The 25541-nt window shown below is 37.2% G+C and overlaps 1 protein-coding gene across 2 annotated transcripts in view; it reads right to left on the bottom strand.

Annotated features, from left to right (window-relative positions):
- LOC144305030 (cell surface glycoprotein CD200 receptor 2-like) overlaps positions 1–24260 on the bottom strand; it is a 32601-nt gene extending 8341 nt beyond the window's left edge. Inside the window, exons 1-4 of one of the 2 annotated variants that reach the window (XM_077883702.1) lie at positions 24058–24260; positions 11763–11846; positions 4452–4511; positions 2211–2270 (exon numbers count right to left, since the gene is read on the bottom strand). In XM_077883702.1, coding sequence (XP_077739828.1) covers positions 2211–2270; positions 4452–4511; positions 11763–11826 — 184 coding nt within the window. In that variant the 5' untranslated portion in view covers positions 11827–11846; positions 24058–24260. The remainder of the gene's footprint in view (positions 1–2210; positions 2271–4451; positions 4512–11762; positions 11847–24057) is intronic. The other variant, XM_077883703.1, reaches the window with a different exon arrangement.
- Between the last annotated feature and the right edge of the window lie 1281 nt (positions 24261–25541).

Genomic DNA, 25541 nt, shown 5'->3' with positions numbered 1-25541 from the left:
GTATGATTTTATGCTGTAATAAAATGACTTTTAACAATACTTATTCTCTCTCAGGATGTTACAGTTTCAAGTCAGTGGATCTTGAAGGACAAATCTTTACATTTCTTATGTCCTGTAGCGCAATGCTAATAAATTTCACTTTTCTGAAAAAAAAAAAAGCAGATCTGAGGAGCAATTAAATCTATGCTCTTTTGACCACTGCAGGTGGCCACTCCTTTCACAGAGAACCTGTGACTTGGCCAAAGCTTAGAGGCAAGCAAGAATGTAGCTGATTGGAGAACGCGTAGAGCTGAGTGTGGAGGAGCATATATGTGCCCAAGGGCAGGATGCTGAAGATGAAACCAGAGAGAGAAGAGGCTGATGAGCAGCGTGTTAAGAGGGTTCTTTTGTGTTCTGGGGACTTTGCCCTTCAGCCCTTCAGGCTAAGGCTTTAATTTTCCTGACATTTATTCTCAAGGTGTGACTCTATTCTTTTAAAGGAAACTACTAATTAATCAAAAAAACATACATATTTTAATAGGGGTGCAGTCTCCAGAGAAGTAGGTCCAATGGTGAGGATCCCCAGGACTATGGATAGTCTCTCTTCCTTCACTTTGCTCCACTCTATGACCTCCAACGATGCCCCTTCACCTGATAGGAAGCATCTTAGGGGATTGCTATTATCCATCCTTTCCTAATCCTCTTCTTTTTCTTTTCATACCTGCCTTTTTAAAAAGATTTTATTCATCCATTCATGAGACACACAGAGAGAGGCAGAGACACAGGTAGAGGGAGAAGCAGGCTCCCTGTGGGGAACCCGGTGCAGGACTTGACCCTGGGATCACACCCTGAGCTGAAGGCAGTTTCTCAACTGCTGAGCCAACAGGCATCCCTCCTCTGTTCATCTCTGTTGTGATAATTCACCAATGGCCAGTCACTCCCCCACACTAAATGGGTTGGCACCTGTCTAACAATAAATCTCCACACACTCCTGTGATCAGCTATGGTGATTTCACCTCTGGCTTCACAGAAGGGTAGCAGGTAGATTCTCATATTTGCTCCAGAACCAGCAGGCATGTCCCAGTGTTTCTGCAGCCTGTGTCTATGACTCTCTTCCAGTCTCCTCCAGCCTCCTGCACACAGACAAATCCCTTTTCCTTTCTGTTCTCACTGCCACACCCTGGTTTAAGACCCCATCACGGGATCCCTGGGTGGCGCAGCGGTTTGGCGCCTGCCTTTGGCCCGGGGCGCGATCCTGGGGACCCGGGATCGAATCCCACGTCGGGCTCCCGGTGCATGGAGCCTGCTTCTCCCTCTGCCTGTGTCTCTGCCTCTCTCTCTCTCTCTCTCTGTGACTGTCATGAATAAATAAATAAAATCTTTAAAAAAAAAAAAAAAAAAAAAAAAAGACCCCATCACCACACTCCTGCATTACTCCAGAAGCCTTCTAACATCTGTCTCCGTCTCAAAACTCTCTTCTCAGTTAATAGCCTATCTTGCAGCCACCTACGTGATTCTGTAACACAGGGGTGATCCCCTCCACTCGGACACCCTTCAGAGATCTCTCACCGCCTGAGGACAAACTTAAATGTGTTTGATTTTGCTTTAAAAGCCCTCTTTTCAAATAGACTCACCTTTGTAATCTATCACCCCTCTGTTGCCCCACACCTCAGAAAGAAAGCACCAAGTACAGCTGCTTATCTAGGTCTTCCCTCAATGTTTCTTGCTGTCTGGGGTGGCCTACACAGCACTCTCTCTGTGAACACATCCCTCTTCCTTTAAGAGCAAATCACATGCTGCATGCTCTGTGAAGCCTTCTCAGGGCCTGGGTCCTCAGTCTCCCTCTCTATATTCCTGGCACACTTGGTAGGAGGGCTTATCTCCTCTATTCTATATGAGATCTGGGTTCACCCACAAAACTGAGCCCCCTAGGGTGCTCTGGTGGTGTAGTTCATCTTTCTTCATCTTTGTTCATCCTCTGTGTTCCCCGTTAAAGCCTAGCACAGGGACTGATAGAGAGAGCTCCATAATCTTCACATGGAATTGAACTGCTTTGACAGACAAGGGCCAGAGTCACTCAGGTCCCTCATGCAGCAGCCTTCAGATCGCCATGATCTTCAACTGAGCTGAAGGCTGGCCCCCTGACCAGACTGTCAACTATGTTTCTAAGGATGTTCAGCAACCCTTCTCTTTAGTACTGACCACTAGAAAAAAAATTAAAGACATATTACCTTCCATAGGAGGTGTGATGCTTTTCTGCTTTCTTTCCACAAGTAACATATTTGTTGAAGCTAGAAAATATTCAGAGGAAAGTATATCAGTTTTAGGTGCCTAAATGGAGTACAAGCCTCCATGTATGCACATCTCTTACAGACATAATTATAGAAAATCTTCTAACTGTAACTAAAGTCCACAAAATGCTTTGCTTTGAAAAACAGAAATTAGAAGTTATTCCATCAAGTGGAAAACCATGTTAACATTTGAAAATTACACTATAAGCTATTAATCAATGATTTCTCATTTATAAGACACCTTACTCTACGATGACAACAATTCTGTCAAAGGCAACCCTGCTTCCACCTCTTTTGAAGCCACAGTGGACTGACCCCTCATGGGTACCTCCCATGATCTGGGCTGAGTCCAGGGCTTTCTCTAGATATCACCCACAGGATTAAAAGTGTTAAATCCAGTGGTGGGCCTCACTCAGTGGCACAAATGAGATTACCTTCAGGAAAATTTGGAACCAGACTGAGATAATTCATCCCTCTCTTTCCCCCATTTTGTACTGTAATGGCTGATTTTATGTGTCAACTTGGCTTGGACATGGTTCCTAGGTATTCCGCTAAATAGTATTCTAGATGTTTTTGTGAAGGTATTTGTTAAGGTAAGACTAACATTTAAATGAATATAATTTCAGTAACATAAATCACTTTCCTCAATGGGGGAGGGGGAGCACTTTCAAACCAGTTGGAGGCTTTGACTGAGAAAAGAGTGACCTCCCAGGAAAGAGTTCTATAGCACACAGCCTTCAGACTCAAACTGCTACTCTTCCCTGGATCTCTAGTTGCTGGCCCACCCGAGAGATTCTGGACTTAGCAAGCCTCTGCAATCACGTGAGCCAATCCTTTAAGTCTCTCTACCTGCCTCCCTGTTCCTCTCCCTCCTCCTTCTCTCTCACTCTCACTCACCTATCTCCTCTTTCCTCCATCTCCCTGCCTCCTTATATTCTCTCTTTCTCTCTCTCTCTCTCTCTCTCTCTCTCTCTCATTCTTTTTTCTCCAAGGAACCCTAATACACCTATCTTGGGAAGATTGTAGCAGAAGCAGAGAAAGATAGAATGATTCTCCTCACCTGGCTCACATCTCTAACTCCTTGGTTCCTGAGACCAACATGCATCCTTCCCTTGGATTCTATACAGTTTCTGACACTCAAAACAATCCTAATCTACTTCAAATTCAGGTTCTGTAAACTTCTATATTGAACTAATTTTTGGAAAACAACATTTTTTTTTAAAATTATAATTTAGGGGCACCTGGGTGGTGCTCAATTGCTTAAGTGTTCAACTCGTGGTTTCAGCTCAAGTTATGACCTCAGGGTTTTGAGATCAAGCCCTGCATCGGGACCCGTGCCCTCAGTATGGGTCTGCTGAAGATTCTCTCACTTTACATCTCCCTCTACCTTTCCCCCTGCTTGCTCTCTCTCTGTCTGTCTCTGTAAAATAAATAAATTTTTAGAAAAATGAAGGATATAATCATTTATCTTGTGGTTTATTCTGTGTGTGCTTGAGAACAATGTGTTCTGCTGTTGTTGGAAGGAAGGTTCTGTACATGTGTATTAGGCCATTTGGTCTACAGTGTTGTTCAAGCCTACTGTTACCTTATTGACTCTATGTAGCAAAGAGTTTTCCATTTTTATATGGGATACTACAGTTCCCTACAACTGCTGTATTGTCTACTTCTTCTTCAGTTCTGGTAATATCGGATCTATACATTTAGGTGCTCCGATGTTGGATGCATAAATATTTACAATTGTTATATCCTCTTGATGTATTGACTCTTTTACCATTAGATACTAACATTCTTTGCCTTTAGTTACAGTTTTTGACTTAAAGTCTATTTTCTCTAATATAAGGATACCTATCCCTACTTTCTCTTGGTTTTCTTTGGCATGGATGCTGAAGATGAAACCAGAAAGAGAGAGGGTGGTGAGCAGCATGTTTATGACTTCCCCATGAAGCTTAGCACAGTGCCTGATAGAGAGAGCTCCATAATCTTCACAGGGAATTGAACTGCTTTAGGAGAGGAGGGTCAGGGTCATGCATGATCCCTCACCCCGCTGTGTTCAGATCACCATGCTCTTCTACTGGGCTCAAAATTGTCCCCCTGACCAGACTGTCAACTATGTTTCTAAGGATGTTGAACACTTCCTCCCTTTAGTACTAGCCTCTAGAAAAAAATTAAAAAGCATATTACCTTCCACAGGAGGTGTGATGCTTTTCTGCTTTCTTTCCACAGGTAACGTATTTGTTGAAGCTAGAAAATATTCAGAGGAAAGTATATCAGTTTTAGGTGCCTAAATGGAGTACAAGCCTCCATGTATGCACATCTCTTACAGACATAATTATAGAAAATCTTCTAACTGTAACTAAAGTCCACAAAATGCTTTGCTTTGCAAAACAGAAATTAGAAGTTATTCCATCAAGTGGAAAACCATGTTAACATTTGAAAATTACACTATAAGCTATTAATCAATGATTTCTCATTTGTGAGACACCTTACTCTACGATGACAACAATTCTGTCAAAGGCAACCCTGCTTCCACCTCCTTTGAAGCCACAGTGGACTGACCCCTCATGGGTACCTCCCTTGATCTGGGCTGAGTCCAGGGCTTTCTCCAGATATCACCCACAGGATTAAAAGTGTTAAATCCAGTGGTGGGCCTCACTCAGCGGCACAAATGAGATTACCTTCAGGAAAATTTGGAACCAGACTGAGATAATTCATCCCTCTCTTTCCCCCATTTTGTACTGTAATGGCTGATTTTATGTGTCAACTTGGCTTGGACATGGTTCCTAGGTATTCCGCTAAATAGTATTCTAGATGTTTTTGTGAAGGTATTTGTTAAGGCAAGACTAACATTTAAATGAATATAATTTCAGTAACATAAATTACCTTCCTCAAGGGGGGGGGGCACTTTCTATCCCTTCATTTTCAGCCTAGTTGTATCCGTAAAGGTATAGTCAATCTCCAATATGTAGCATATTGTTCAATCTTGGTGCCTTACCCATTACCATCTAATGTAGAATTTAGTCCATTTATATTACGATGACTGAGAGGGATGTACTGCTATTTTCATTTTGTTCATTGTTTTCTAACTGTTTTGAAGTTCCTTTGTTCCTTTCTACCTCTCTGCCTATTGTTCCTTTGTGATTTGATTATTTTTTTGTAGTAGTATGCTTTGATTCCTTTTACTATATCATTAGTGTGTCTACCAGATATTTTCTTTTACTTTGTGGTTACCACAAGACTTATATGAAACACCTTATAGTTGGTTTAAGCTGATTACAACTTAACTTCATTGCATACAGCACTCACTGCTTTTATTTCTCTCCGCCTTTTCTTTTATTGAGTCACAATTCACATATTTTTAATTTGTTTATTCACTAAAATTATCATAGTTGTAATTATTTCTCATACTTTTCTTTTTAGCATTTGTGCTAGAGTCAAAAGTGATTTACACACCACAAACACAGGACTCTTAGAGTTAAGTAGCATCTTTCTGTTTTTACAGAAAGATGTTTTACCTTGTACCTTGTATATATTTACTTTTATATTTGCCTTTACCAGTATGTTTTATTTTTCATATGTCTTCATGTCTTTGATTACCATTCTGTCATCAAATTTGAAGAGCACCCTTTAGAATTAATTGCAAGCACATCTAGTACTGACAAAGGCCATCTGCTTTGTTTTTTCTAGGTAAGTCTTGATCAGTTTTATTTCTGGGTTGCTAAGGAAAGATTTCCTCCATGGCAGGCTTTTATTTTCAACACTTTGAATATATCATCTCACTCCCCTGGTCAGCAAGGTCTCTGCTGAGAAATCTGCTAGTTTTATGGAGTTCCTTTATATGTGGCCAATCACCTTTCCCCTGCTACTTTCAAAAGTCTCTCTTTTCCATTTGATTATCAAGATGTGCCAGGGAATATTTCTTTATGGTCAGTCAGGTTATTTGGGCTTCATGGATTTCGACATTCATTCCTCACCCACTGCCCCAAAGTTTTAGGAAGTTGTCTCTCATTATTACATTACATGTGGTTTCTGCTCCTTTCTCTTTTGTCCATCTGGGACTCCCATGATGCTGATACTATTTTGTTTGTTGGTGTTTCATAAGACCCATAGACTTTCATTAATCGCTTTCATTCTTTTTGTATGTTTGCTTTATATCTCTGGCTGGATGATTTCAAATTATGCCTTTGTGTTCAATAATTCTTTCTTCTGCTTGATGAATCTGCCACTAAAGCTTCCTATTGCATTTTTCAGTGGAGTCATTGCATTATTCAGCTTCAGGATTTGAGCTTGATTCTCATGATTTCTGTCTCTTTCTTGAAACTTCCTTTTGTTCATGTATTGTTTTCCAGATTTGTCCAATTGTCTGTGTTCTCTTGTATTCATTGAGCTTCCTTACATAGACTATTTTTATTTCTTTCTCCAGAATGCAGATCTCCATTTCTTTTGGATCAGTCACTGGAACTTTATTTTGTTTCTTTGGTGGTGTCATATTTTTAGATTTTTTAGAAGCTTTCCATGGTTAGTGTCTTCATATTTATGGAAGCTGTCACTTCCTCCAGTCTTTAGTGACGGGCTTCTTCAGAAAAAGATCTTCACCTGTCAGCCCAGCTAGAGATTCTGGGAGGTCTCTCAGACGTTTCCTAAAGATGTATTCCTTCTCCATTTCCCTGGCTCCTTCTTGAGGCAGAAGTCTTAGGATTGTGTGCCTTCTCTCTGTCTCGTTTTGTGGGTTTCTCTCAAACCCACAAAACCAGACAGAATTCTGAAATCTGCCATTTTTTATACTAGGAAAGTGCCCTGAAGTGTTCAGTGTTGTGTGCCATCTCCCAGTTCAGCAGAATAAAGTGACTTCTGTTATCCATGCACACTATCTATGAAGGTGCCCATCATCTGTGGTGTGGTGGTGCTGGCTTCAGGGAGGATGATATGATTCTGCAGTACCAACACAAAGTGTCAGCACTTAATAGTCTCAGGCAAAGTAGATAATCATAAACACTAGCAAGGACAGAATGGCAGTCAAGAGACTCTGACCTGAAGGATTTGTAGCAAAAACTAAATAAACCTTAGTGTTCTTAGGGGTGATATAAAAGGGCAGTCAGAGAGGGTATAGTTTGTCTTATCTAAATCAAGTGTACGGGAGTGTCTTAGTCAGCTTTGCCTGCTGCAACAAAAATACCATACAGTGGATTAGATAACAATCTTTTTTCTCACAGTTGTACAGTCTGGGAAGTCTAAGACCAAAGCACAAGCAGATGTGGTGTCCGGTGAAAGCCCACTTCCTGCCTTCTAGACAGCTGCCTTCTTGCTGTATTCTGGCAGGGAGGGCCAAAGGGAGAGAGAAAGAGAAAAAGCAAACTCTCTTGTGTCTCTTCTTATAAGGGTACTAACCCAAGATCTCCACCCTAATGATAAAATTCCCTCCCAAAGCCTCTACATCTATCTCCAAATACCATCACTTTGGAGATTATTTTAATATATGAATTTTTGAGGATGCATTCAGTCCATAGTAGTGAGCAAAGACTCTGGTTAGTTGCCATAATGGAAGAGGATGGTCCTTCCCCAAGTTTCTATACTCAAACCAGTTAGTTCTCAGACTCAAAGCCACATAATTATGAGTTTATATTCCAAAATTACAAAACACAGGGGGAAAATGCAACCACAAAATGACATGATGCACTTTTTATTGGTTTCCCTCCCTTATTCCTCAAGAGAAGAATAAGATTCAGAACTTCAGAGTTTGAGTTATTGAATGTAGGGTATAAAATAAAAATCTGTGGAGAATGTCTACAGAAATAAAAGCAGAATTTTAAAAAGGAAGAAATATATGCTCTCCCCACCCACCTCCAAACAAAAACCTGTGCAGATTAGAAGCACACAAAAGAATTTAGTTTGCTTATTGATTCCTTACTTACTAACTTAAAAAATGATAGAGAATAACAGAAATATATATGACAGGAGAAAGGCAATAGAATTTCATAAAGTCCTTATGACATCTTCTTCCAATGTAAGGTGGTTTCATCTCCATTAAAAATCATTGTTTATTTTAGCCACCATCATGAATGAGCTAGGATTTCTGGATAACTTGCTACAGCTTCTGTATCAGCACTTGCTGCTTCACCTGGCACTTTTCTGTTTCGGATATGGCTTCTCTCCTTAAATTTCATGAATCAACCTCTTCTAGCTTCCAACTTTTCTTCTGCAGTTTCTTCATCTCTCTTTTCCTCCACAGATTTTGAAGAAAGTAGGGCCTTGCTCTGGATTAGGCATTGGTTTAAGGGAATGTTGTGGCTGGTTTGAGATTCTAACCAGATAACTCAAACTTTTGTCATATTAGCAATAAGGCTGTTTCACTTTCTTATCATTAGTGTGTTCATTAGAGTAGCACTTTTATTTTCCTTCAAGACTTTTTCCTTCACATTCACAACTTGGCTACTGCTTGGCATAAGAGGACTAGCTGTTGATCTGTCTCAGCTTTCAGCATGCCTTCCTTAGTAAGCTTAATCCTTTCTCACTTCTAATTTAAAGTGAGAAATGTGTATTTCTCCCTTCACATGAACCTTTAGAGGTCATCGTAAAGTTACTAATTGGCCTAATTTCAATATTGTTGTGTCTCAGGAAAGAAAGAGGCCTGAGGACAGGGAGAGAGACATGGAAGAACAGCCAGTAGGTGCTAGAGCTAGAACACATACACATACATGTCACTTGAGTTCACCATCTTCGATGGGCATAGTTAGTGACACCACAAAACAATTACAACAGTCACATCAAAGATCACTGACCACAGATCACCACAACAAATATAAAGTAATAAAAGTTTCAAATTTGCAAGAATTACCAAAAATGAGACACAGAGAGATAAAGTGTGCAAATGCTATTGGAAAAATGGTGCTGATGGTCTTACTCCATAGAAGGTTGCCACAAACCTTCAATTTGTAAAAACCACAATATCTGCAAAGTGTAATAAAGTGAAACACAATAAAACAAGATATGTCCATATACCTAATAAGAACTTCAAAATACATGAGGCAAAGTTGATAAAATTAAATAAAAAACACTGTAACAGAAATGAGGAATGTCTTTGATGAAGCTATTAATAGATGAGATATGGCTAAGGAAAGAATCCCTAAGCTAAAGAATATATCAATAGAAACCTCCAAAACTCAAAAGCAAAGAGAACAAGCACTTTAAAATAAAAAAAAACAGATATCCAAAGACTATAGGACAACTATGAAAACATGTAAAATACATGTAATGGAAAAATCAGAAGGAGAAGAAAGAGAAAGGAACAGAATAAATACCTGAAGCATTGAGAATTTCTCCAAGTTACTAACAGATATCAAATCAAAGTTCTAGGAAGCTTATAGAATACCAAGCAGGCAAAATGCCAAATGACAACAACAAAAACCCAAAAACATAAACCAAAACAAAACAAAAAACAAGGCCTGGCATATTATATTCAAGCAATAGAAAATCTAAGATAAAGGAAAAATTCTGAAAAAATCCAGAGAAACAAATCATAGAGGAACAAAGGTGAGAATTATATCCAACTTCTCTTAGGAAGTCAGGCAAGAAAAAGAGAATGAGTAAAATGTTTTAAATGTTAAGAGAAACAAACCCATCAACCTAGAATTCTGTGTCCTACAAAATTACCCTTCAAAAGTGAAGGAGAAAAAAAAGACTTTCTCAAACAAGCAAAAATTGTGGTCAGTTGGTTCCAGTGGACCTGCCTTGCAAGGAATGTCAAGAGTTCTTCAGGAAGAAGGAAATAATGTAAGAAAGAACTCAGATCTACATAATGGAAGAAAGTATTGAAGAATGAATAAGTGAAGGAAAAATAAAAGCCTTTATTTTTCTTATTCTTAATTGATCTGACAACAGTTTGTTCAAAATAATAAAACATGTATTCTTTAGATATATACTTATATGTTTTATGTATTACTTAACATAAATATAAAATATAGACAATATAGAAAAATATTTATATATGTTTAATTGGATAGACTATATTTATATACATTTGAAATGAGTGGCAGCAATAATACAAGGAATGGCCAAAATCTATTAGCGATCCATAATAACACCAAATGTTGGCAAGAATGTGAAGCAAAATGAACTCAGTGATTGCCAGTGGAAATGTAAAATCCTATAGCAAATTGGGAGGACAGGTTGGCAATTTCTTAAGGTATTAAAATGCTCTTACAATATGATCCATCAATAGCACTCCTTGTTTCTTATCCAGTCGGATTAAAAACTTATGTCTTAAAACACAAAACCTGCACTCAGCTGTTTGTAACAACTTTATTCTTAATTCCCAACACTTGGAGGCAACCAAGATGCCCTTTAGTAGGTGAAAGACTGCCTAAATCAAGGTATATCTAGACAATGGAATATTATTCAGAGCTAAAAAGAATGAGCTATCAGGTTTTGAAAAGACTTAGAAATCTGCTACTCACTGTCTTTTGAGTTCTTCCCAAATGTTCTTCCCTCCCTCTCAATTTCTTTCACTTTTTCCTCACTCTAGATTCCATCTTTCTTTCTCCTAAGAACTGGTTCTCTTCTCCCTTAACTAGACATATTATGGTAATGTGGAAGCCAGTGTTTTTCAGAATGTTTTGGAACTTCTTTGGGATGATTACAAGAAAACACAGAATGGATTCAAGTTTGTTTTCACCTGCCTGAGGCTGCTTTAATTTTATTTTTATTTTTTAAAGATTTTTATTCATTTACTCATGAGAGACACAGAGAGAGGCAGAGACACAAGCAGATGGAGAAGCAGCCTCCCTGCAGGGAGCCCGATGTAGGACTTGATCCTGAAACTCCAGGATCATGTTCTGTGCCAAAGGGAGATGCTCAATCACTGAGCCACCCAGGTGTCCTGAGACAGCTCTAATTTTAGTCACTGCCTTCATTTCTACATCTGTTCATGCTTTGGGATAAGATTCCCTTTATATAGAATATTCTGGTGTGAGTATGAAATCATTGACTTCGAGAAATTATTTTTTGTTTATATATCCTCAAGTTCTCTGATCCTCATTTTCTGAAACAAAGTTTACCCATTCATTTTTTGTCTCCATTTAAAAAATTTAAAATCCCAAATAGAAATTTATGGTTTCCTTCTTAGCCTGTGTGCTAGAAATATTAAAAATATCGAAAGAGGAAAAAAATAACTACATGTCAATAAATATAAGGTCCAAAAAATAAGAATTCAAGGAGACAAAAATATACAAACCAAAAAACTGGAGGAAACACTGCATTTTGTCTAGTCACACAAGTTCAGTTTCACTCCGAATGGATCCAGCATCACGCTGGATTCAGCCAGAGTAGTCAGTCCGCCATTGACATAAGGTAAATATGAAGGTTTGCTGGATAATATACAAATGTATCACTGCTACTAGAACAAGTTATAAAACATTTTGTGAGTCACTCAAGAGTATCCGTGTCACTATTGAAATATGGCTTTACTTTTTGCTAAAAATATCATTGCATCAGACTTACCAGATACCATGATATTGATGGAGATCAGTACGCTCAAAGTTGAAGTCCTCCCCGGAGTATGCATTTCAAGTGGTTAGCCACTGACTAGCCATGAACAGGAAATGTTACTGGGTTTTCTTGGGTAATAAAGCAAAAAAGCCAATACTTACAATTCATTGGGTCTCCCACATGACTGAAGCGACAAAATAAATGACACAACAATTTATTTAGAAACCATTTTGGAAAACATAAATTACATATGGTAAGACACACAAATCTTTAGTGTACAACTTGATGAATTTTTATGTAGGTATGAACTCAGATAATCTCCTCCAAAGTGAAGGTAGACCATTTCTACTATTCAAGAAGTTTCCTTCATTTTCTTTGTCAATAGCCCTTCTCCAGAAACACTACTCTGATATCTATCACCACTTTGCCAATTTTTGAACACCATATAAATAAAATTGTTCACATAGTTGGTTTTTGTAACATGGTATAGTGGTTTTCTAATCTGACTATGCCATAATTTATTCACCATTTTGCTGTGTACATGGATTTTCAGTTCAGGTTAACACAAATAAATCTTCTATGATCATTTTTGTTTTGTACTTATCTTTTGGTCTATTTATGCATTTATTCTTTTACATATATTCCAAGGAATAAAATCAATGGATCACATGATAGCTATAATGTGTGGCTTTGAGAAATACTTCCTATTATGATTTGAGTTGTGTCCTCTCAAAATTAATATGTTGACATTGTTTACATTCATTACCTCAGAATGTGACCTTATTGGGAACAGGGTCATTGCAGATGGGATTAGTTCCGATGCAGCCACACTGGGGTAGGGTGGATCCAGTCCAATGGCTAGTATCATTGTAAAAAGAGGAAAACCATAAACAGATACACACACTGGGAGAATGCCATATAAAATGAAGGCAGAAATCAAGGCAGACCCTCTGCAACCCAGTGAACTCCAAAGATTTCCAGCAAACCACCAGAAGGTAGAAGAGAAGCATGGAATAGATGCTTCCTTCATGATCTAGGGGATTTCAATTTCTTTTGATGGTGGGACACAACACAAGACATTTGAATAAATGAGAAGCAGAACTTTGTTACTTATAGTGCCATAAAAGGAGGCTCCCATATAGGATCACACAGGTCTTGTCCTAATGGACAGGGTAACATCAACCTGGAACTATAGAATATAGTGTGTGTATGGCAAGTCGGGTGAAGTTAGGTTTGAAGGGCTCCCAGACAGGCTAATTTGAATAATTTCCTAGAATCCCATGCATAATTATTTATGGGTTTATTCTTTGTTGTCTAGTACTTGGCCCAGGGGCCAAGAGTGTGAAAGCCCAGATAAGAAAAGTAGGTGGGATGTGAAAGTAATCAGGTCTCAAGAAAAGAAACTAACCATTCTCTAGTCAGGACCTCACATATGGGTCAAGTCAGTATTTTGTAATAACTAAGGAAAGTAGGTAGGATGTGGAAATAATCAGGTCTCAAGAAAAGAAACTGACCATCCTCTAGTCAGGACCTCACATATGGGTCAAGTCAGTATTTTGTAATAGCTAAAAACTATATTAAAATTGACCCCCTGATCTTCACATCAACTTTGAGCTTCATCATTTGGGGTATTCGAATACATACGTCACCCTAAACAGCATAAAAATCATTTTATTATGAGAGGAAAACAAGTAGAGTCCTTGTAGGTCAGTACATAGCCAAGTTCACCATTATATGGCATTAGCCTAGATCATGTATCTGGAATTTTCAGGATCTCTAACAATACCCTGGTTGAGTTGTAAAGTATGTTACAAGTATGAGTTGTATTTTTTAAGACAATAATATCTCGGTGTGTTCCTTGGTTCAAGAAGGCAAGTCCAGCAGTTACATTGATATGAACTATATTCATTAAGGAATATGTAATGATTAACAATATTTGTAACTAAGGGGAAGAGCAAGTTGTGGTGATCATTGTCAGAGATGCACGGTGGGAGGTTGTGGTGACAAACTGAAGCTCAGGGATTAGGAGGTCCTCTTCTCAGGGGGCTGGGTGTGGACCTATGTAAGGCAGTTGTCTCCTGCAGAGAGTAACAGTATCCATTAATTTTTAGAATGGCACAGATGGTAGTATCCTCTACCAGGATTTCCCTTAGACACGTGTAGGGATGTACATTTTAAGCAGAGAACAAAGAGTATACTAAGATTATGGATTTAGCAAACAGTGAAGGGTAGGGTTTTGTATCAGAAACTCATGGGCTATTTCTGGCCATTATAGATAGCCCAGAGATCCCAGGAGGTATGAGAGGTATGAGAGGATGTTGCTAAAGCCTATATAGTGAATGAGTCTCTGTTAGCATGAGTGGGACATCCTATTGATTTTAAGTGGATAGATTGTAGAGCTTTTTGTTGAGGTTGCTTGTCATTTAACATGAGTTCATTTGTAGGTAGCAGTGTCAGAGAGATTAAATAAAATTAGTAAATGTGGAATATGTTGCCTCTAAATCCCAAAGGGATTTAAAGATGTTAGATTTGTATATTCTTAATATTTATGTTAAACACAATTCCTTGGATAAGAATGTTATTAATATAATACCCTATTTGTGTTCATGGGGAAAGGTGGATGCACTTAAGACTCCTGCTTGCAAAACCTGTGTATGATGGTAGAGCCACTGAGGTACTCCATGGGTAGTCTAGTAAAGGTATATTGTGTCCCTTTGGAGTAGAAGGTAAATTGAGAGGCTGTTGAAGTTAGCATTGAATGAAACACATTAGATGATGTTACTAATCTTAATAATGTTGGATATTGGCATGTGGGCTTTAATGGATGCAATAATGGCATTAAGATGGCAATAATCTATCATGAAGCACAATTCAGTCTTTCCAGGTTTAAGAACAGACAAAATTGATCTGTTCAATGGAGAAGAGGGAATAATCACCTATTTGTTAATTAGGTCTTATGGAGTGTTTCAATCATGCAGGGACCTGTTTTAACTTACATTGAGCCATAGTAGCTATTCTAAGTGAAGGTCACTGGGTCTCATTTCATCAAATTTAATTTCTAATATAACTATTTTATTTAATTATTTATTAATTCAATATTAATATTTTAAATTTATCTTCATTTTCTTATTAAAATTCAATTTAACTAACATATAATGTATTCTTAATTTCAGAGGTAGAATTTAGTGATTTTCAGTTGCATATAACACCTAGTGTTCATTACATCAAGTGTCCTTCTTAACTCCTCAGTTACCCCAATTGCCATCCACCTCCCCTTGAGCAACCCTCAGTTTGTTTCCCATAGTTAAGTCTCCCTTTCTGTTTTTGTCTTATTTTTCCTTCCTTTCCCTATGCTTATGTGTTTTGTCTCTTTTGTGTGTGTGTGTGTGTTTTGTCTACAAAACACACATGTTTTTAAATTCTACATATGAGTGAGATAATATGATATTTGTCTTTCTCCAACTGATTTATTTTGCTTAGCATAATATCCTCTAGTTCCATCCACATCATTATTTGCAATGAAATGGCAAGATTTCATTCTTTTTGATGGCTGAGTAATATTCCATTGTATATATATATACATATATATATATATACCAAATATTCTTTATCCATTCATCTGTTGAAATTTAATTTTGATTCAATACTTGCTGTGTTACAATGGTTATATCTACTATTTTAGACTATTCAGGCTACTATCACCAAACTCTACAGACTGAGTGACTTATAAACAACAGAAATTTATTTCTCATAGTTCTGGAGGCTGAGAAGTTCAAAAACAAAGCACTAGCAGATTTGGTACCTGCTGAGGACCCACTTTCTAGTTCATAGGCTGATTTTTGCATTGTGTCCTCACATGGCAAAGGGATGAGCTAGCTCCCTAGGGGTTTCTTATCTAAGGGCATTCATCCCATTCATGATGGCTCTGTCCTTATGACCAAATCAGTTCCCAAAGGCAACACCTCCAAAAGCCATCTTTAGGAAAAAATAAGTTTCAATATATAAATTTGGATGAGAGGGACACCAATATGTAGTCTACAGAAGACTGAAAACATAAGGCTGGACCCTGGAAAGTGTGGTTCACATGGCCTATTGCTCCCATTTCTCCTAGGTGACTCCCACTTGGGCTAGTATCTAGTCAGTGGAGTTTAACCATTTAGGACTGTTGTTTGTTCTTTCTTAGCCTTTCAACTCCAAGAAAATGTGGGCAAGGAGAAACATGGAAACCACTAGCAGATGCAGCAACAAGCTGCAAGGTTAAAGCTCATGCTTACCAACAGGCAATAGCTCATTCCCAAGCTCCTCTCCTGTCATCTGGAATAAACTAGGAAGCCAAAAGCAGAACCCTAAGAAGCTATGCAAGAGTAAGCAGTCATGACCATGCTTTCTTGCTCACAATGCCAAATGTTTTATAAGATTGAAAGATTTTTTTTTTTTTGATGGCAGGACACAACAAACGACATTCAGAATAGATAAAAGGCAGACTCTGTGTGAAAATTCCAAATGAAAGAAGGCTGCCATACAGGGCTGCACAGGGGATAAACTGGGCTCAGGGTAACAGTGAGAACTGTGGGGAAAAGTTTATATCTGGCAGATAGAGCAGAGTTCACTAGATTTCCTGGGTTCCCATGCATTGGCTAATTTGAATAATTTCATGGGATTAGGGCATAAGGGCTGTCCTTAGTTGCCTGGTGTTGGATCAATTGTCAGTCGTCCTGGGGCAATCAGGGCATGTGCATGGTGTCCCAGAACGGGAGCCCTAATAAAGAAGTGGTTGAGACGTGGACTTAATCAAGTGTTCAAGAAGAGGAACTGACTGGTCTCTAACATAGGCCTCAAAACCAAATAAAAAAAGCATTTAAAAATTGTATCAAATACCTCTCAGAAAGAACCAACCTTGCTGACACCATGATCTTGGACTTCTAGCCTTTAGAACTGTGACATAGTATTTTCTGTTTTTTCAACCTCTTAGTTTGTGGTACTTTGTTACAACAGTCCTAGAAAACTAATACATTTCCAAACTAATACTGCCTTTTTTCATTCCTACCATTACAGAGAGCCAATTATTCATATTCTCAACATCTCCCAAGACAATTTGCCACATCCTATATCTCAACTGAGATCAGCCACAATTCAAGTGGTCAAAAGCCCTTGTGGCTGCCAACTAACATATTGGACATCATCATTCTCTATCATTCTAGAGCATTATTTATTTTTACAGTCATTATTATGCTCTGAAGTTTTCTGATAAAGTTATTTCTTAAAGGAAAAATATACTTAATTCTTTCTCATAACTAGTGAGTATTGCCAAAAAATTACTCTGAAAAATTCTTCAACATACAATTCTAAGTGGTAGAAATGCAGTTTATAATACAGCCATCAAAATATACGCAAATTTTGAATTCTCCCGGAATTCTTTTCTCAAGGTTTGCAGTAGAACTTAAATGAGTTGGTGCATGACTTTGGTAGCAACATAGCAAAAAAAAAGCAATGTAGAAGAAGAAGAAAAAGAAGGAGGAGAAGGAGAATGAGAAGAGGGAGGAAAAAGGAGAATTCTGTTCTCTTTAAGTTTCCTTAAAGTTGTTTTTTTCTCTCTCTCTCTTCCATGGTACAGGCAACTAAAATGCATTTATCAATCACAGAAAAGCACTTGACAATATTCAACAACCAATTGTTTTAGTCCAATAGGGCTACTAGGCAAAATATCATAACCTTAGTGACATCAGAGGAATTTATTATCTCAGAGCTCTGGAGGATAGATGGCCAGGATCGAAGTACCAGCAGGGTTCTGATGAGGCTTCTCTTCCTGGCTGACAGAAATCTTCCTTCTTGTCATGTTTTCAGATGGCTTTCTTCTGTGTATGTGCTTGAGTGAGAGATACCTCTTATGTCCTTTCTTTTTCCTTTAAGAATAACTGTTACAGGGGCACCTGAGTGGCTTAAGTAGTTAAGCATCTGCCTTAAGTTTAGGTCATGATCCCAGGGTCCTGGAATCAAGCTCTGCATTAGGCTCCCCACAGAGAGTCTGCTAATCCCTCTCTCTGTCTCTCCCTTCCCTCTACTCATGGTCTCTCTCAAATAAATAAATAAAATCTTTTTTTTTTTATTTTTATTTATTTATGATAGTCACACACAGAGAGAGCGAGAGACGCAGAGACACAGGCAGAGGGAGAAGCAGGCTCCATACACCGGGAGCCTGACGTGGGATTCGATCCCAGGTCTCCAGGATCGCACCCCGGGCCAAAGGCAGGCGCTAAACCGCTGCGCCACCCAGGGATCCCTAAAATCTTTTTTTTAAAGTAAAGAATAACACTTACATTAGGGCCCCATTCTTATGACCTCACTGAAAGCCTTGCTTCCTAATACAGTTACATTGGGGATAGGACTTCAATATACCTATTGGCATAACACAAAGTGTGAAAAAAAAAACCTCAAAAGAAAGCAATAAAAGAAACTTCCCCATTTTGATAAAGAGCATCTATAAAAAACCTACAGCTCACATTATAAATAATTGTGGAAGACTGAATGTTTTCCCCCTAAAAGAGTAAGTGAGGCAAGGATACCTACTCTCACAACTCTTATTCAACAGTGTTGAAAGTTCTCGCCAGTGCAATAAGGTAAGAAAACTAAATATAGGGAACACAGATGAGAAAGAAGAAAAGAAAACTGTTTCTATTTGAAGATGACATGAGAGAACTATTTTGTATCTGGATCAATGTCGATATCCTAGTTGTTATTTTACTAATGTTTTGCAAAATGTTACCAATGGATAAAACTGATTAAAGGCACATAAGATCTGTAGATTGTTTCTTATCAACTACTTGTGAATCTGCACTCATCTCAAAATAAAAAATTTAATTTAAAAGTGAATTTGTTTAAAAAAAGATGTCATTCTCTCATTTGCAGGATTACCTAAAGAATTTCCCCACAGGTGTTACAAGTAACTAAAGTGCACTTTTTTGTTGTGGCAAATATGTATAATTTAACTTTCACTATTTTATCCATTTTAAAGTGAAGCATTTAGTACATTCACAATGTAAAGAAACCATCACCACTACCAAGTTCCAGAGGATTTTTATCATCCAAAGAAGAAACTCTGTCGTCATAGGTACTCACACCACACCCACTGGCAATCACTAATCTGCTTCCTGTCTAGGGTTTGTTATTCTGGGTATTTCAGGTAAATAAAAACCTAATATGCAGCATTTTGTATCTGGCTTCATTCATGTTCCCATAGTGTTTTAAGTTTTTTTTTGTTTTGTTTTGTTTTTTTTTTGTTTTGTTTTTTTTTTATGATAGTCACAGAGAGAGAGAGAGAGAGAGGCAGAGACACAGGCAGAGGGAGAAGCAGGCTCCATGCACCGGGAGCCCGACGTGGGATTCGATCCCGGGTCTCCAGGATCGCGCCCTGGGCCAAAGGCAGGCACCAAACCGCTGCGCCACCCAGGGATCCCTCCCATAGTGTTCTAAAGGTCTATCCATGTTGTGTCATGCATCAGTACTTCTTTTCTTTTAATGGCTCAATAACATTTCATTGTATAGATATACCACTTTGTGTGTACATCCAATAAATGATGAGCATTGGGTTGGTTCCTACTTTGGCTATTGTGAGTAGTGCTGCTATGAACATTAGGTACAAGTTTTTGTTTGAACACCTGTTTTCAATTCTCTTGGCTATGTAGCTGTAAGTGGAACTGCTGAACACTGTGTAATTCCATGTTTAACTTATTTTGCAGTCCCCAAATTGTTGCTCATCATGGCTACACAATTGTACCTTTCTACTAGCAATACATGAGAGCCTACACGTGTTATTTTCATTATTATTAGCTATCCTAGTGAGTGTAAAGTGGTATTTTATTATAGTTTCAAATTGCAATTTCCTAATAACTAATAATATTGACCATCTATCATGTGTTTATTGGCTATTTGTTGATCTTACTTGTGAAAATGCCTATTCAAGTCATCCATCCATTTTATAATTTGGTTGTTTGATTTTGAGTAGTGAAATTTTTAAAAAAATATTCTGGATACTCGAATCTTATCAGATGGATCATTTGCAATAATTTTTTCACATTCTATGGGCTGTTTTTCACTATTGATAGTGTACTCTGATGCACAAAACTTTGTACACAAAAGTTGTTAATATTGATGAACTCTAATGTCTCTATGTTTTCTTTGGAAGTTTGTGCTCTTGATGCTATACCTAAAAATGATTACCAAATTTAAAAGTAGTGAAGACCTTTGTCTTTTCCAAGTTTGATCATTTTAGCAATCATATTTGGACTTTGACCTACTTGAGGTTAGTTTTCTAATATGGTGTCAAATAAAGATCCACCTCATTCTTTTGTAGGTGATAATCTAGTTTGTTCACTTGTTGGAGAGATTTTTCATACCCCAACTGAATGGTCTTGGCCCTTTTGCTGAAAATTAATGAGTCATAAAAGTATCGTTTTATTTGTGGACTCTAAATTCTTTTCCATTGGTCTGCATGTCTATGCTTTGGTCAGTACCAAACTGTTTCAATTATTACAGTTTTGTAGAAGTTTTAAATTAGGGAATGTCAGTTCTCCAAACCTGTATTTCAATATTGTTTGAGGTCTCTTGAAATTCCATATGAATTAGATGATTTTCCACTTCTGCCAAAAAATCCATTTCTGATTTTGATAGTAATTGCATTGAATATATAGATCTTTTTGAGGAGTGTTGCTGCTTTATCAATATTGTCTCTAATTCATGAACATAGGGCATCTTTCCATTTATTTATAATTTTTTAATTTTCTTTTAGTCATGTTTTACAGTTTTTAGTGTATTAGTCCTGCAACTCCTTGTTTAAGTTTACTATTCAGTATCTTATTTTGTTTGATGCTAGTGTAAATTGAAGTTTTCTTAATTTCCTCTTCAGGTTATTCTTTGCTAATGTATAGGAATACAACACATTGCTGCATGTTGACTTTAATTTTGTATCCTGGAACTTTGCTGAGTTTGTTTATTAGCCCTAATTGTATTGGGGTTGTGGGGTTCGTATGCTTAGTATTTTCTATATGTAAAATCATGTCATACATGAACAGATAGTTCAAGGTCTTCCTCTGCAAATTGGATAGCCTTCATTTCTTTTCCTTGTGTAATTGCTCTGGCTAGAACTTCTGGTATGATATTGAATAGAAGTAGCAAAAGCTGGAATTCTTATCTTATTCCTGATCTTAGGGGGGAAGCTTATAGGTTTTCACCAGTGAATATGATGGTTGTTGATTGTTTTCTTCTCTCTTAGAACTTATTCTGCTACACCTTATGAATTTTGGTATATTGTATTTCCTTTTTAACTTACTTCAAGATATTTTTTTGATTTCTTCTTTTAACCATTAGTGGTTCTGGAGTGTGTTGTTTAATTTCCAGATATTTGTGATTTTTTCCAATTTTCCTCTTGTTATCAATTTCTAGTTTCATACCACAGTGTTTGGAAAAAATATTTGTTATAATCAAACTTTTTAAATTTGATAAGACTTGTTTTTGCCTTGACTTTGTGATCCATCCTGGACAATACTCTGTTTACACTCAGAAAGAATATGTATTCTACTTCTGCCGGATGAAATGTTCTGTATATGTCTGTAAGGTCCATTTAGTCTACCATATAGTTCAGGTTCAATGCTCCCTTTTAATTTTCTAAGTAAGATATTGAAGTCTCTTATATTGATTATATTGCTCTATATCAGATCTGTTGGTATTGGCTTAATACATTTATTAAGGTTTTCTGATATTGAAAACATAATTACAATTGCATATCTTTGGGGTCCCTGGGTGGCTCAGTCATTTAAGCATCTACCCTCAGCTCAGGTCATGATCTCAGGGTCATGGGATCAAGCCCCATGACTGGCTCCCTGCTCAGCAGTAGTCTGCTTCTCCCTCTTCCCCTGCCCCTCCCCTGCACACTCTATCTTGTGTGAGCTCTCTCTGTTATGCTTTCTCTCTTTTGTGCTCTCTCTCAAATAAATACATGAGATCCTTTAAAAAAGAAAAAAACAATTGCCACATCCTCTTGAAGAACTAGTCCCTTTATCATAATATAATGACCTTCTTTGTCTCTTATTAAGGGTCTTAATAGGGGCAGCCTGGGTGGCTCAGCGGTTTAGTGCCACCTTCAGCTCAGGTGATCCTGGAGACCCAGGATGGAGTCCCGGGTCAGGTTCCCTGCATAGAGCCTGCTTCTCTCTCTCTTTCTCTCTCTCTCTCTGTGTGTGTGTGTCTCATGAATAAATAAATAAAATCTTTTTTTAAAAAAAGGGTCTTAATGGGGTTTAATAGATTTAAAATCTATTTTGTTTGATACAAGCATAATTATCCCTGCTTTTCTCTGGTTTCCATTTGTGTGGAATTATCTTTCTCCAATTCATCACATTCAGCCTTTGTGTGTCATGAAAGCTGAAGGGAGTCTCAGAGGCAGCATAAAGTCAAATCTCAGTTTTAATCCATTCAGCTACTCTGCTTTTAGATTGGAGAATTTAATCGATTTATATTTAAAGTAAGTATTGAAAACTCAGGATTGAGTATTGTACTTTTGTTTTCTACCTCTTTTTAAAATTCTTTGTACTTTTCTGTGTCTCTTGCAGTATTGTTTTGTGAGTTGATGACTTTCTATCTTTATATGCTTTGGTTACTTTCTCTTCATGTTTTGTGAATCTGCTAGAGGTTTTTCCTTGGTGGTTATCATGAGGTTTATACAAAATATCTTGTAGTTATAGCAGTCTATTTTAAGTTGGTGGCAACTTAACTTACATAAAACTTTATCCCTTTACTGCTCCTCATTTTATGTTCTTGACATCACAATTTACATCTTTTTATATTGTGTATCCATTATCATATCATAGCTAAACTTATTTTTAATGTTTTCATCTGTTCATCTTTACAATAGAATTACATGAGTTATACACCAGCATTAGCATTAGAGTAGTCTGAATCTGACTATATACTTATCATTATCAGTGTGTTTTATACTTTTACATATCATCATAACAACTGATTGCTGAAAAAATAGATTTAATGTAAAATCTGATTTTAGTTCTGTTTAGGACTTCTATTTCTGGAAATATTGTTAATTATGTACTCTAAAAAAAACCCTACCATTCAAAACACCAAAAATTAGGGCTTAAGGGTGGATAAATTGTTAATGCTTAATTGGGCTCATGAGTAATTAGAGAGAACTTATGGAATCAAAAGTGAAAGCAGCAAACATGTACTGGAAAGACTGATTTAACCCAAAAACTATCAAGAGTGTAGTAGAAATATAGACACTAGGGTTTTAAGAGCGATTTAGGGAACAGAAGAACATTGGACCCAGGCAGAACAGAAAGTAGAAACTGAGATTCCCTTCCCCAAAATAAAGTCAGGACAAAGTTTAAATAAGTTATTATCTAAAAATAAAGAAGAGTACATTACTTGTCATACACTTATCTCTTATTTTTATAAGAACAACGGAAAGGTTTCCACCATGAATATGTTACCACACTACCCTCATATGGGTTTGGGGGTTGAATTTATATTACTTGTGTTATCTAAGAAACTCTAACCCCAGAAATTAAAATACACTTTCCCCATCTCAGTAGCATTCCCAAGAACAGAAAATCCTCTTTGAAAGAAACTCTTTCCCCAAGATTTCAGACTCCACATGATACCGCAGATATAGGTTAGTGATATATGAGTACACAATCCAAAATTACAAAAACAAAAAGAATATCAAGGCAAGTATTATAACATTCAAATAGATTCATAGAATATATATTTATAGAATGATTATTTTTAACATGTTTATAAAAATACAAAATTATATTCATACAGAAAAAGGGATTTAAAAGAACTGAATAGAACTTGCAGAATCAAATTTAATGTTGTTAAAAGTTAAAAATGCCAAGAACAGACCAAACTGTAGATTAGAAACAAGTAAGAAAAATTTTGTAGTCTCTAGGAGAAATCTGGAAAAAATTGCAGAAAATACGCCACAGAGAGACAAAGATATAGAAAATATGAAAAATGTTGTGTCATGGAAGATCAAGAAAATTTCATTAGATTTCCAGGAGAAGAGAACAGAGTCAAATAATGAAACTTAGTGTCAAAAGAGATAATAACTAAGAATTTTCCAATATTGAATTAATGGAAATCCAGAATCTTCAAATTTGGGATGCACAGCCAATCCTAAACCAAGGTAATAAAAAGAAATTTATATTTAAATGTACAATAGTGAAACTACAAAACGCTGATGACAAAGAAATGATCTTAAAGGCAATCAAGAAGAAAAGACAGATTACTGTATACTTACCAGGGAATAACACCTGTACTGACAGAATTCCTAACAACAATGATGAAGGCCAAAATAAATAGAATATCTTCGAACTGCTGAAGCAAAATAACTGTTTAGATTCAATTACTCAGAAAAACATATTTTACAAATGAGAAACTAAAGACCTTTCCTCTAGACAAACACAAACTGAGAGTTTATTACCAATAAATACAGAACCTCCCTACATAAACTCCTGAACAATACTTAAAAATGAGGAAGAGAAGAATGAAAGTGACCTAAAAAGGAAGGCGGGTATTATGCTGAGTGAAGTGAGTCAATCGGAGAAAGACAAACATTATACGGTCTCATTCATTTGGGGGAATATAAAAAATAGTGAAAGAGAATAAAGGGGAAGGGAGAGAAAATGCGTGGGAAATATCAGAGAGGGAGATGGAACATGAGAGACTCCTAACTCTGGGAAACAAACAAGGGGAAGTGGAAGGGGAGGTGGGCGGGGGGTTGGGGTGACTGGGTGACCAGCACTGAGCGGGGCACTTGATGGGATGAACACTAGGTGATATGCTATATGTTGGCAAATTGAACTCCAATAAAAATCTATATAATTTAAAAATTAAAAAAAAAAGGAAAAATAGGAATCTCTAAGTTTCAGGAAGAAATACTGAACAAACAAAATTGGTAAATATAGAGATAAACTCTTATAAACCATTATAGTAATATCTAGTTTGGGGAATGGTTTTCAAAGAATTGTGAAGTCTCAACCCCTAGATGGGAGATGAAGTAAGAGAAGTTAAAATATCGTAAGAAATTTTAATCCTTTAGGTAAAATAATGTTGATTATCTCTAGATTTCAAGCATAAATACCGAAAGGGAATATCAAAAGAATAGAAATGGAGTGTGTAAAGAGCTTTTAAAGCTTAATAAGTCCAAAAGAAAGTCAAAAACAGAACAGTAATCAGGCCGAAATTAAAAATCAATTAAATGAGATGCAATCCAAACTGGAGGTCCTAACAATGAGGGTGAACGAGGTAGAAGAAAGAGTGAGTGACATAGAAGACAAGTTGATGGCAAGGAAGGAAGCTGAAGAAAAAAGAGAAAAACAATTAAAAGATCATGAGGAAAGGTTAAGGGAAATAAATGACAGCCTCAGGAGGAAAAATCTACGTTTAATTGGGGTTCCAGAGGACACCAAAAGGGACAGAGGACCAAAAAGTGTATTTGAACAAATCATAGCTGAGAACTTCCCTAACTTGGGAAGGGAAACAGGCATTCAGATCCAGGAGATAGAGAGGTCCCCCCCTAAAATCAATAAAAACCATTCAATACCCCAACATTTAATAGTGAAACTTGCAAATTCCAAAGATAAAGAGAAGATCCTTAAAGCAGCAAGAGACAAGAGATCCCTAACCTTTATGGGGAGAAGTATTAGGTTAACAGCAGACCTCTCCACAGAGACCTGGCAGCCAGAAAGGGGGCTGGCAGCATATATTCAGGGTCCTAAATGA

This window comes from Canis aureus, chromosome 35, assembly GCF_053574225.1.
Source record: "Canis aureus isolate CA01 chromosome 35, VMU_Caureus_v.1.0, whole genome shotgun sequence".
Classification (NCBI taxonomy): domain Eukaryota; kingdom Metazoa; phylum Chordata; class Mammalia; order Carnivora; family Canidae; genus Canis; species Canis aureus.
The sequence above is the reverse complement of the archived record's forward strand: the minus strand, read 5'-3'. Positions and strand labels throughout refer to the sequence as shown.